The following is a 13,523-nucleotide window of genomic DNA, read 5'->3' on the forward strand; positions in this document are numbered from 1 at the left end:
TTAAGGATACATCCTTAGTGAAGAACCCAGAACAGACTCGGTAATTTAATGAATTGAAATCTAAAATGACTGAATTAATGAATGAATCCCAGGGGAACAAAAGAGGAATTTTGTGTGCTGGAGGCTGTGGATGTACTGAGATTAGAAGATGTGTAGCAAAAATGAATTTGAGGTTGAGCCTGTGAGACACAGGGATCATCTTCGAGTATCTGAAGAAGTGTTATATAGAAGATTGCCTAAGCTGTTTGGAAAAGTTTCAGAGAGCAGGACCAAGTGGCTGGAGCTTGTTCCAGGAAAGCGGATTTTGGCTAAATAAACAGAAGAATTTTCTGATAAAAATAACTGCCCAATAATAGAATGAATTGCTGGGGGATATAGTCCCTGAAAACACTGAAGATGAAGTTAGACGTTCGTCTGCTAGGGACTGGTGGAAGTAGACACCCTCTATCGTGGGTAGATTCAACCAGAGTGCCTTGTCATTCACAAAGTGCTGAGAAAAGGGGCACCTTGCAGAGGTGGAGAGGTATTAAATTTGGGCAAACCACACTCCTTTCTTTTTTAATACCAATGAGATTGTATCTCCTTAGGAAGTTGAGTTTAGTAAACCCCTTGTGTGGTTGGAGCTCTTCCAATAAATCAGAGATCAGGGCAAAGAGCACCAAGGACTTGGTAATCATTAAACGACCACAATATTTCCCTGATCCTAACTGATATAAGCATGTGTACATTTCTGATTATAAAAATAATGTGGTTATTGTAGAAAGTTTGGAGGCTTTAGGGACATAGGAAGGAAATGAAATCCATTGATAATTGTATCACTCTGATCTGCTTCTACTAACATTTTGGTGTGTTTCCTTCTACTCTTTTTAAAAAATCATACTATGGATTTCATTTCCTTTGGGTATATACCCACTAGTGATATAGCTGGGTCATAGGGTAGATCTATTTTTAGTTCTCTGAGGAACTTCCATGCTGTATTCCACAATCGCTATACCAATTTACACTCCCACCTGCAATGTAGTATTCTTTTTCTCTGCATCCTCACCAACATTTGTTATTTTTTGTTTTGTTGATAATAGCCCATTCTTACTGGAGTGAGGTGATATCTCCCTATGGTTTTAATTTGCATTTACCTGATGGTTAGTGATGTTGAGTATTTTTTCCTGTGCCTGTTGGCCATGTGCATGTCTTCTGAAATGAAATCAACATAATCGAAAAGACACCTGCACACCCATGTTCATCGCAGCACTATTTACAATAGCCAATAGACGGAATCAACCTAAATGTCCATCAGCAGATGAATGGACCAAAACACTGTGGCATATATACACAGTGGAATACTACTCAGCTATCTTTAAAACAAAAAATGATATCCTATCATTTGCAGCAACATGGATGGAACTGAAAACCTTTGTGTTAAATGAACTAAGTCAGGCACAAAAAGTCAAATACTGCCTCATATCACTCATATGTGGAATCCAGTAAAAAAAAGATTCTCATAGAAGTAGAGAGTAGAATAATGGTTACCTGAGGAAGGGTGGGGAGGGCAGGAGGAGAAGGGGTGGACTAATGGGTACGAACCTATGCTATGGACCCTAAGTGAATCATTGTGCAGTGCATGCATGTATTGAAACAACACACCGTACCCCACAAATGTGTACAAGTAAACATTAAAATATTTTGATAAAAAACTAAATAAAAAGGTACAAATCAAAAGCAAAAGTATTATATGTAAAAATAGCTAGAAGAGAGGATTTTGAAGGTTCTCACAAAGAAATGACAAGTGTTTGAGGTGATGAATATGCTACTTATCCTGATATGATCATTAAACAACGTATAGGATACATTCAAAACATCAAATTATACCTCATAAACATATGCAATTATTATGTGTCAGTTAAAAACAAAATAAAACTTATAAAAAAAAAAAGCAAAAAGTATTTTCCTCACGTCCCTAAATCTCAGTCCCATTCTCCAGAGGCCTCCATTTAAAATTATTCTAATGGTTACCTCTGTATCTTCAATTAATGTGTTTATAACTACATTTTTGTGTTCTGTCAACTTCAAAAAAGATATTTCTGCTCTCTAGGAGGGAAAAGGAATTTAGCTTTCTTTTCTTCTCTTTTTCTGTCTCTATTTTGCACTATTATTTTCAGTTCTTCTATTTGCTACCTTTATATCTAAAGATAATCTGCCATCATTGTACATGCTGATGGCTTTTGTGTAAGATGAGAGAATTAGTGCCCCCAAATTTCTCCATCCCTTCTAGTGGAGAACATCCTCTGAGTTTTCAGAAAGAGTGACAGCAAGTAGTCTCTAAGTCCTTGCTTTCTGAAAATGTTCATTTACACATGGAATGCTAAGTTCGAAAATTTTTTTTACTCTGGAGATGTCACTACGTTGTTCTCCAGCATCGTGTTCTTCTCATTCCTTGGTATCCTCTCTAGAAGCTTTTGTGCTCTTTATTCTTAATTTCCTCAAATTTCTTCAGAGTCTGTCTTCATGAGTCTTTTTTTCACTCAGTTAGTTCTGTACTTTCGACCTAAAGACTCATGTCTTTCTTATCTCTGAGAAATTCCTGTATATTAGTCCTTTCATTTCCTGTCCTCCAATTTTGAAATTCTGTCTCTCTGGAACTTCTTTTAGATGAATGTTGGACTCTGAACTGATCTTCCTTCTCAGCTTCTCTCTTGCTCTCTTTTTCTCCCTCTCTCATTCTCTTTTCCCCTGTGTTTTAGATTTCCTTTATGTTTTCCCCTAGGCATCCTAAATTACCATTATTTTATCAATCATGGGTTTGATTTGCAAGAACTCTTCTTAATTTCTGAATATGCCTTTTTTAAAAAGGCCAACCTATTCTCAAATCTCTTAAGGAGATTAATTTTAAAATAATTTAAAATTCTTTCCTGTTCACTTAATAATTTCTGTTTGTTTCATTCCAGAATTAATTATTTTGTTTAATTATTTTGGGTATCTTCTTTGCTAGTATTGTTTTTTCTCCACTTCCTAGTGATGATTACTGTTCTGTTCACGTTTATAAATAAACATTTAAATAAATTAACATAGGTGGCTGGTGTAGGTCTCTCTGCCTTTATTCGTCAGCTTCCCCAGCTGGCCTGTCCCTGATGTGAGGCCTGACTGTGAGCTCTGGGTCCTGGACAACCATCTTTGTGGACTTCCTGGCTTCCCCCAAGAGAAGAAGCCTGGGCTGTACCTCTCCACCCCTAAGCTGACATGAGGATGAATTTCCTCTGGGGCACCGATGTCCACATGACCCCTCCAGCCCTCCTCAGGGAAAGCATTCACATTCTTCAGAGAGCACTGTTCTTGTTTTAGCCTGGGCCTGGGGGTGGTGACGGTAAATATATTTGTCAGTGGATGTGCAGCAAGGGTGGAGGGGACAAGGAAGTGACTGGAATAATGGTACAGTTCTGTACATGGAACTTCAAGTGAGCCTCTGATTTCTGTCCTGTTTCTCACCCCTACTCTCTGTCAGGGCTGACTAGAAGGAATAGATTTATATCAGTTACGGCTCTTTCACCTTCAAGTCATTCCTTTTGGTTTAAACTGTAAGGAATTTATTATTGTATATAACAAGATGTCCAGGGGTAGTACAGCTCCAGGATTTGTTTGTCAGCAACTCAGCATCAGCATGTAGCTGATTATTGTTATCTTTCTGATAATCTCAGCATATTAAGCCAGTAATCAGGCTGGCACATGATTGTAGGATGGCTACAACAGCTCCAGTGTCCAAAGGGAGATAAAGGGGCCAGGAGTTATTTATGTATCATTTAAAAAAAAAAAACACATCAGCTTTATTGAGATTACAATTCATGTACTATAAAACTTACTGTTTAAAGTGTACAATTCAGTGGTTTTTAGTATATTAAAGGAATTGTGTGACCATCACCACTGTCTCATTTCAGAATATTTTTATCACTCCAGAAGAAACTGTATCATTAAGTAGTAACTCCATTTTTCCCCCTTCTCTCCTCATAGTCCCTGGAAATCACTAATCCACTTTCTGTCTCTATAAATATGAAATATGGACATTTATATAAATAAAATTATACAATATGTGGACTTCAGTGTCTGATTTATTTCACTTAGTATAGTGTTTTCAAGGTCTATCCATGTTGTAGCATAAATCAGTCATTCATTTCTTTTTTTTTTTTTTTTTCGGAAGTTTACTTTTATTGTAGTGAAATACATAACATGAAATTTACCATTTTAGCCATTTGTCAGTGTGCAATTCAGTGGCATTAAGTACATTCCTTCACAATGTGGTACAATCACCAACACTATCTAGTTCTAGAATTTTTCAGCAGCCCAAATGGAAACTTTGTACCCATTAAGCAGTCAATTCCCATTCCCTTCTCCACTTAGGCCCCTCTCAACCACACATCTGCTTTATGTCTCTTCATGTGCCTAGTCTGGACATTGTAGATATAAATGCAATTATGTATTTAGATGGCCTGCAGAATATGGCCCTTTGTGTCTGGCTTCTTTCACTTAGCATAATGTTTTTAAGGTTCATTAGTGTTGTAGCTTATATCAATATTTCATTTACTTTATTCCACTGTATGGATATACCACTTTCTGTTATCCATTCATCAGTGGATAGACATTTGGTTGTTTCCATATTTTGCCTTTTTGGAATAATGCTGTTAGGAACATTCGTGTACAATTTTTTGGCTGGACATAGGTTTTCGGTTCTCTTGGGTATATACTTACTAGTAGAATTGCTGGGTTATACGGTAATTCTACGTTTAATATTTTGAGGAACTGACAAACTGTATTTCACAGTGCCTGTGCCCTTTCACATTCCCACCAGAAGTATATGAGGCTGTAATACTCATCCTCAGCAATACTTGTTACTGTCCATCTTTTCACTATAGCTGTCCTCATAGGTGTGAAGTGTATCTCATTGTGGTTTTGATTTGCATTTCACTAATGACTAATAAAGTTGAGCAGCTTTTTAATGCTTATGGCCATTTGCATACCTTCTTTGAAGAAATACCTGTTCAAACCCTTTGTCCATTTTTTAAGTGGGTTGCTTGTGTCTTTTTATTGTTGAGTTGTAAGAATTCTTTATATATTCTGGATCTATGTATCACTTTGATCAGTGAGGAAAACCTTTCCCAGAAGCCCCCACAAGCTGTCTCCAACTTATCTTTGGCCAGAATTATGTCTCATGCCCATGGCTAAAGCAGTAACAGGCCAGAGGAATGGAACCCTCCTGATTGGTTTTGATTCACCCCATGGGATTGGAAATGGGTCCAGCTTCCTCTCAGGCATATCACTGAGCTGAGTAGAGTGAATATTTTACAAAAGGGGGGCTCTGTTGGGAAGAAGAGCGTGGTTTGGGGTGGGTAACTCTACCAGTCAGGGTCCCAAAAGGAAACAGATGGTTGAGGCAAAATAGGATAATTTGAGGGGACTTATTTACAAAGAGACCTGGGGCTTAGTAGCACTAAGCTGTTAACACTCTAGGCTTGAAGGAACAAGGATGGGGAGGGAATCTGGTGTGGCAGACGGAAGATACCAGCTCGGCAGCCAGTGCTACTTATCTACCTCAGGCGCCCCTTTCACTGCTGCCTTTTACTGTGTGTGTTTTGGGCCATGGCTTTTCTGCTCTTTACCTGTCACTATCGATAAGTTTGCTTTTAATCTTCTAAAACTTACCTGGTCTACTGAGCTCATCCTTCTGCATTCATATTCTCAGTGCTGTTATAGATTTATTGCTTAGGTGCTTATTTTACTATCATTTCAATAGAACGGGGAGGGATGGGAGATAAAGAAATGTACTAAATCTGGCATTTTGGACTGGAAACTGCCATGTTTTTCTTTTTCTTTTTTTAAAAAAAAGGTGACTGGTAAGGGGATCATAACCCTTGACTTGGTGTTGTCAGCACCCCACTCTCCCAAGTAAGCCATGTACTGGCCCTTGCCAAGTTTTTCTATACAAAAGTAAAAAATATAATTGAACTCATTATATGCAATTTTGTAGGCTAGTTTCTTCATTTAAGATGATATAAAAATCATTTCTCAGTGTTATTAATATGATTCTTTAAACATAATTTTGATGACTACATAATTTTCATCATGTGAGTATACCATAACTTGCTTTAACAACTCTTGCAACATTAACTCCACCCAACAAACCCCTCCTTGACTGTTTTGGGTTTAAAATAACCCAAGTTTTTAAATTCTTACTATTAAAAATGAGACTCCAGCTAACATTCTTGTGCATAGATATTTGCCTGATATTCAGATTATTTCCTCGGAATTGATTCCTAGAAGTAGAATCACTATATCAAAGTATATGAGCAGTTTAAGACTTTGAAACATAATGGAAACTTCCTATAACCTAGGAAGGTTTTTGCCAATTTAGATTCTCACAAAAAGTGAGTTACAGTACATGTCTATGCAGCCTTGTCAGCACTGAGTATAATATTTCCATCTTCGTAAATTTATATGCAAAAATGGCATTTCATTTACTTTGCCTTTCTATGAGTACTAATGCAACTTGATTTTTTTAAGAATATTTTTTCATTTGTGAATTCTTTCACTTGTTCATTTTTCAAAATACAGGGATTAGTGTATTTAACTTTTTATCTTTTGAAGAGATAATTCTCAGAGAGTTACAAAATTCAAAAGCTACAAACAGGTTCACAATACTCCAGTCAGTCATTCCTGTCTTAGTTGGCAGCCATTGATACCAGTTCCTTGCATATCCTTTCGGAGGTAACCTGTGCTTTTACAAACACCTATATGCATATATTTCTTCACACAAATGTTAGTGTTCCATGTATGCTGTCTGGTGTCTTGGAGATCCTCCCATTTTAGCACATAAAGATCTACTTTTTTCTTTTTAATGACTACTTAAGATGCTGTTATTGGGATGTATCATAATTTATGTGCCCTGTACGATAAGAATTTAGGTGGTTTCTAATCTTCTGCCATCATAAGCAATTCTGCAGTAACTAGCTTTGTACATATGAGTGTGTCTGTAGGATAAATGCATAAAAAGGAAATAACTGAGTTAAAGGTTGATAGATAATGCAAATTGCCCTCAAGAGGTTTTTCCTCAGTCTCACCAACTTTTTTTATCAAACTTTTTCATGTTTGCTAATCGAAACTGGTATGTCATGATTTCAAATTGTACCCATTATTAGTGAGGTTAAGCATATTTTCGTATGTTTAAAAGCCATTTGTATGGATTTTTTTCTTTAAATTATCTATTTATATTCTACACTTTTTTTTGCATTGGGTTTTTAATATTTTTTAAAATTGCTTTGTAGAAGTTTTGTATAAAGTACATTGGGTATTTTTAATATAAATTTCTCAGTGTATTTCTAATCAATTGTATGAGTTTAATGTATGTAAGCCTGTGGCAAGGCTGTCTCCTTTTCCTTGGCCTGGGAGTGGTCTGCTGGTTTTTATTCTCTCTACCTAGTCATCCTCAAGAGTGCGTGCTTTAGCTCCAGCTTGATCTAGTTTACCTCCTAATTTACCTAAAGGCAAACATAACTTACCACTTCAAAAGTTATCACTTTTTCCCCAAAACCTCATAGTCTCTTGTGAGGATAGCACAATATGGTGTATTACATACTTGAGAAAAATGCACCCCATTATTATCATGTCTTTGACTCTACTCTTTGCTAAATTATAGCAGTGGCACTTATTAGTTAAAGGTGCATTTATCTCCTTCTTTGGCTACTTTTCATTACAAAGGGCCCAATATCTCTGCCTGAGCCATTCTGGAAGAATGAGACTTATGAGAATGAGTAGGGGTAGGTGAATGGCAGTAGAAAGGGATGAGAGTAGAGGAGATGGTCCTAGACAAAATCTTCATTTTGGCGGCCAAGATACTGGTGCACCTCCTCAACAGAGGCAGTAATTTTCCCTCCTGATGGATGAGTGGTGGACCTATAGAACAGTACAATGTGTATCATGTCTTATAAATTCATAGAACAAATATAAATTAGCTTGGGGTCATCATGGGGTGAAATAGTCTCAACTATTTGCAACGTTAACTTCAGAGTTTATATGGAATCAAGGCTAGCACCAATGGCCAAAGAAAGAGAATAGTGCCATCCAACTGGGGTGGGGAATTCACTTTTTAAACTTTCTATTGCTGTGTAACAAATTACTCCAAAATTTAGCAGCTTATAACATAAACATTTTTTTATCTTACAGTTTCTATGGGTCAGAATTTTGGGAGAAGCTTACCTGGATTCTGCTTCAAGGTCTCTCATGAGGTTGCAGTTAATATGTACTTGCTGGGACTACAGTCATCTGAAGGCTTGACTGGGGCTAGATAGATCTGCTTCTAAGATGACTCACTCGTGTGGCTTTTTGCAGGAGGTCTCAGCTCCTTACCATGTGGACCTCTTCCTAGAGCTAGTTGAGTGTCCTTATGACAGGGCTGGTAGCTTTCCCCAGAGGGAGTGATCCAAGAAAGAGAACAAGTAGAAGGAAGCCACATTGCTTTTTATGACCTAATCTTGGAAATCACACATTGTCATTTCTGCCATTTTCCATTTCTTGATTTCAAGTCGTTAAGTCCAGACCACACTCATGGGAAGGGGAAGTAAGCTCTACTTTTTGAAAGGAGGAGTATCAAAAAATTTGTGGACAAATGTTGTAACCATCACATTCAACATACTTCAAAAATGCTTATCATGGCATACTTTGAACTTTATTCTATTACTTGAACTATAAGGATCCATTCATTCCAGAAATACTTCTTGTATTATCTGAATCACTCTATACCACTTTTTATCATGTGCCACTAACAGGAAACCATTCTGTTCTAAGAGCCTTATCAAGAATGATATTCTCCTAACAGTGCTCTTTTTCCCTCTCAGGTCCTCGTTGGGTTTCTTCTTGTTCTAGCAGCCATAGAGCTGGCCCTTGTACTCACAGAAGACTCTGGACAAGCCACAGTCCCTGCTATTAGATATACCAACCCAAGCCTCTACCTAGGCACATGGGTAAGGCTCATCACCCCTCTGGACAGTTTATTTTCTCTTTACCCGTAGACATCTTCCTGAAATTGATTACTGGGGATGAAATTATGTTCAATTTCATCTGTCTTTCTCAAGGGACCTATGGTTGTAATGGGGGAACAAATTTCAACTTTTTATTTTCTTTGAACTCTAAATTATAGGGCTTTCTCCCTAGGTTAAGTATAGTCCTTCCTTGGTATCCACAGGGGATTGGTTCCAGGACCTCCCATGAATAATGAAATCCTTGGATCCTCAAGTCCCTGATATAAAATGGTGTAGTGTTTTCATATAACCTATGCATATCCTTCTCTATATTTTAAATCATCTTTAGATTACATATAATACCTAATACAATGTAAATGCTATGTAAATAGTTGTTACAGTATATTGTCTAGGGAATAATGATGAGAAAAAAAGTCTATACATGTTCAGTTCAGTTGCAATTTTAAAAAATATTTTCAATCCCCAGTTGATTGAATTCATGGATTTGGAACCCATGGATATTGAGGGCCAACTGTATTAACTTTAATGACTAAGACGTCTGACTTATGACCTGATAGCTTGCCATCTAAGGATCACAGATGAGATCTAAGTTTATTGATGTAAAATAACTTTTTAAAGCTGGAAATATTATTTTTTGATTGATTTGTGACTCTGATCAGAGGTCAGTGATCTAAGAGTTGTTTGTATAAACTCAATAACAAAAACTGATGTCTTGGGCTTCCTGGCTAGCTCAGTTGGTTAGAGCATGGTGTTCGTAACGCCAAGGTCAAGCTCAGTGATTCTGATCCCCATACTGGCTAGCCACACAAACACACACACAAAAAAACCCCGAAAAAATTTGAAAAAAAAGAAAACAATTGAATTAGTTTTCATCAATTTAAAAGGAGAAAATAATGTGTATTTATTTGGATTTCCAAACTTTCTTGAAAAATCAGAATGTCTGGCAACCATGGACCTACATTCACACAGGGCAATGATCAGCTAGGACTGAGTAGCAGTTGTCTCCTTTAGACCATGTGTTCAGCACAGCCCACTATCCCCTTGCCCAGCCTTCAGTCAGTAACATCTGCTGGCCTCTGTAGTCATTTGTGTTTGCTACCACCATTACAGAATAAGCAAAGAAGGGTCTAGGCAGTGATGTATCAGAGCTGGCTCACACAGAGCTGATTATGTGTATCTCTTCCAAACCCTGCGATTAGTGATATCATGTTGGAGTTTGAAACATACCATGGCAAGAGTACTTACACCATGATTTGGCAAATGCTACAAATCATGGTGCTTTTTTTTTTTTTTTTTTTTTTTACCAGAATGCTGATGTGCTAGCACAGTACTAGGTCTTGGAAACCAACATTTAATTTATTATATCAAAGTGAGATGATGCAAGGCAAGGTTTGTTTTTTAATTAATTACTTAGTCTGATATTAGAAAATCAAGATACAGACACCTTGCACCTATTCATCAGAATCTGCCTCCCTGACCTGACTACTTGTAGTGCCAAAGTAACTCCACTAAAATGCAGAAAGTGACCTTCTGCTTTCTTAGCTAATGTCCCCCCAGAGTGTGGTGATTAGAGATGAGGCCCTGGAAAAGACAGTTGGATGGTGTCATGGAGGAAATGTACAGTTTGGCATTTGTGGGCTCTGCCCGGCCAGATTAGTTACAACAATCTCCTCCTTCCACTCTCCTCTCTTCCCATGTTCTCTGATGTCTTTCTCCCCTCCTGTCCTTGGTTAGTGACAATATTCTTCAGAACTTTATGTGAATTTCTCTCTAGCTCCTGGTTTTGCTGATCCAACACAGCAGGCGATGGTGTGTACAGAAAAACTCTTGGTTCCTGTCCGTATTCTGGATCCTTTCAATACTCTGTGGGACTTTCCAGTTTCAGACTCTGATCCGGACACTCCTACAGGTAAAGAGAAAAGAGAGTGACATGAGGAGGTAGTGCTGGGCAGCTTCTAAGTCAGAGTCAATGGCATCAAATATGTTGAGCTCCAGGATAGAATTGTATAGGGGGGATTTGACACTAGGCTTTAATCACAGGCATTGATACAAATGGGTCATTTAGACTGAGTCTGGATAAAAAGTTCATTTTCTGTGTTTGTTTTTTTCCGGATAGGGCAGCAATTCCAATCTGGCTTACTCCTGCCTGTTCTTCATCTCCTATGGATTCCAGATACTCATCCTGATCCTTTCAGCATTGTCAGAAAAAAATGACTCATCAAACGTAAGACTCTAAATGTGCCCATCTCATGTATTACTTAATTGGATAATATCTTCACAAATGTAACTTAGAGATGTTTATGTCTTGCAGAGGTCTCTCAAGTCCGGAATAAGGTAGTACAGACCATTTTATGACATAAGAAAACAGACAGTGATGAGAGTATTGAAATATTGACTTTTACTTTCATACACAAATCTTTAACATGGGCTATTAGTCCATAAATCTATGCCAGAAAATATGATGATCATTCTACTATTGACCTTAGGGTACCCAAATAAACATGTTGACCAAATGACTTCAGCATCGTATCCAGTTTCTAGCACATCATAACTAGAAAAATTAGTTTCTGATTTTAGAATCCCATGGAGTTCGCGTTTCCAATTGATTTTCTTTTTAATTTTTTGTGTCTTTCAGAATCCATCATCCACAGCTTCATTTCTGAGTAGCATCACCTTTAGTTGGTTTGACAGGTAGGAAATGCCTGGAGTGTGAATTGTCTATATCCCTACTCCTTCACTCTTCTGAAAGTGACAGAAAGCTTAATTGTTAAAAATACCTCCTGTGGTCTCCATTTCTCTTCTACTTAGAAACAGAGAGTGTTAAAACTTACAGGTCAACTTAATTTGGCCCCTTCATTGGCGGATTGGGATGCTGAGGGGAGGATATAGGGGGATTTGCTCTTGGTATCCTGAGAGTTGCACAGGAGAAGAGGAAGGAGGCTGTAGGGCAGAACAGGGAAAACTTGGAGGCAGGCAGTGAGGCAGCCTTGGCTGCCAAAGCATCTGGAGCAGGCATCCTTGGCCTTTATAATTCCGTGGACCCCTTTGGCAGGCTGGTGAAACCCGTGACTCCCTTCTCAGATAATGTTTTAAATGCATAGAATAAAAGACATGGGATTATAAAGGAAACTAAATATATTGAAATATAGTTATCCAAATATTTTAAAAACAAATTTATGATACATGTTATTCTTTATTAATGCATTAAATAACCAGATTTAGTGATAGATCTAATAATGATCATAATTTCAAAGTGGTGATGAGCATAACTGAGCCATGAAAACATCTCTAATTTTTCCTGGTAACAAACGCACCAGGTACTCCTTTTACAACTATGTTTGGTTGCCTACACTCATATTAGAAGGAAAGGCTAGATTTCAGGTAGAACCTATTACAAATGAAGATGTAACTTATTTTCCATTCATATTTTTAAACCCTAGGTTGAGCAGCCCTTAATAGAGGGATAGTAGAGAGGCAGCCATGGGGTCTGCTCCATTTCATAAGACTGTCATGGAGGCCCCTCAAGGAGATGTCAGAGCAGCAAAGAAGCAGCCAGTGCTTGAGGAGGAAGGAGCAGGAGCAGGGGGAGGTGATGCTCTTTGGGCTCTTAATTCAGTAGTGTCCCTCCCCTTTCCCTTCTCTTGTTGTCTCTAACACATTCCATTGCCCCCACCTGTTCCCCTTTCTACCCTCCCCCACTCCTCTGTCAAGTTCAAAGTGCTAGGAGATTTGGGATATTGAAGCAAGGGAGAAACTGCTCTTTCCATCACTCCATTCCAGGAGTGGGAGGCAGGTTTTGATAGAGGTGGTGAGGAGATCACAGCCTGTCGGTCACTCTTGTTCCAGCATGATTCTGAAAGGTTACAAGCACCCTCTGACACTCGAAGATGTCTGGGATATTGGTGAAGAGCTTAAAACCAAGACGGTAGTGAGCAAGTTTGAAACACACATGACAAGAGAGCTGCAGAAAGCCAGGAGGGCATTCCAGAGACGGCAGCAGAAGAATTCCCAGCAGAACTCTGGAGCCAGTCTGCATGGCTTGAACAGGAGTCAAAGCCAAGATGTCCTTGTCCTGGTAACTTTTGCACGAGTGTCTGTGTGAGTGTGTTGTATGCCTCAGGCAAGAGGACATCAGTATCATAGTGATACCATGCTTACATTTTTACAGCACTTTATGCTTTTCAGTGCATTTTGTATTATTAGCAGTATTCACAATACTAATCATAACTTAGTGATATAATGCACTATTCTCTCTCCTATTGGTATATAGGAAATCTTCCATAATAAAATGTTTTTCTCTTTTTTAAATAATACCTTAGCATTACTAGAATGTATTCCTTGGGTAGGAGTGAACGCTAGGAGGTAATTTATTAATTTATTCACTCAAAAATACTGATTGAGCACAACTGTATATCAGAGACTGTTCTGGGCACTGGGTACAAGGAACTTGCCTGAAAGAGCACCCATCTTTAGAGAGCTAGAAAATAAACAATAAACCAATGAATA

General features: G+C 38.1%; 1 protein-coding gene across 1 annotated transcript in view; it reads left to right on the forward strand.

The window, feature by feature from the left end:
• The window catches only part of LOC134381996 (ATP-binding cassette sub-family C member 2-like), a 55,443-nt gene that overhangs the window by 3,763 nt on the left and 38,157 nt on the right, over positions 1-13,523 (forward strand). Inside the window, exons 3-7 of the mRNA XM_063102017.1 lie at positions 8,874-8,999; positions 10,792-10,926; positions 11,134-11,241; positions 11,653-11,708; positions 12,864-13,092. Coding sequence (XP_062958087.1) covers positions 8,874-8,999; positions 10,792-10,926; positions 11,134-11,241; positions 11,653-11,708; positions 12,864-13,092 — 654 coding nt within the window. The remainder of the gene's footprint in view (positions 1-8,873; positions 9,000-10,791; positions 10,927-11,133; positions 11,242-11,652; positions 11,709-12,863; positions 13,093-13,523) is intronic.

Source organism: Cynocephalus volans, chromosome 7, assembly GCF_027409185.1.
Source record: "Cynocephalus volans isolate mCynVol1 chromosome 7, mCynVol1.pri, whole genome shotgun sequence".
Lineage (NCBI taxonomy): Eukaryota > Metazoa > Chordata > Mammalia > Dermoptera > Cynocephalidae > Cynocephalus > Cynocephalus volans.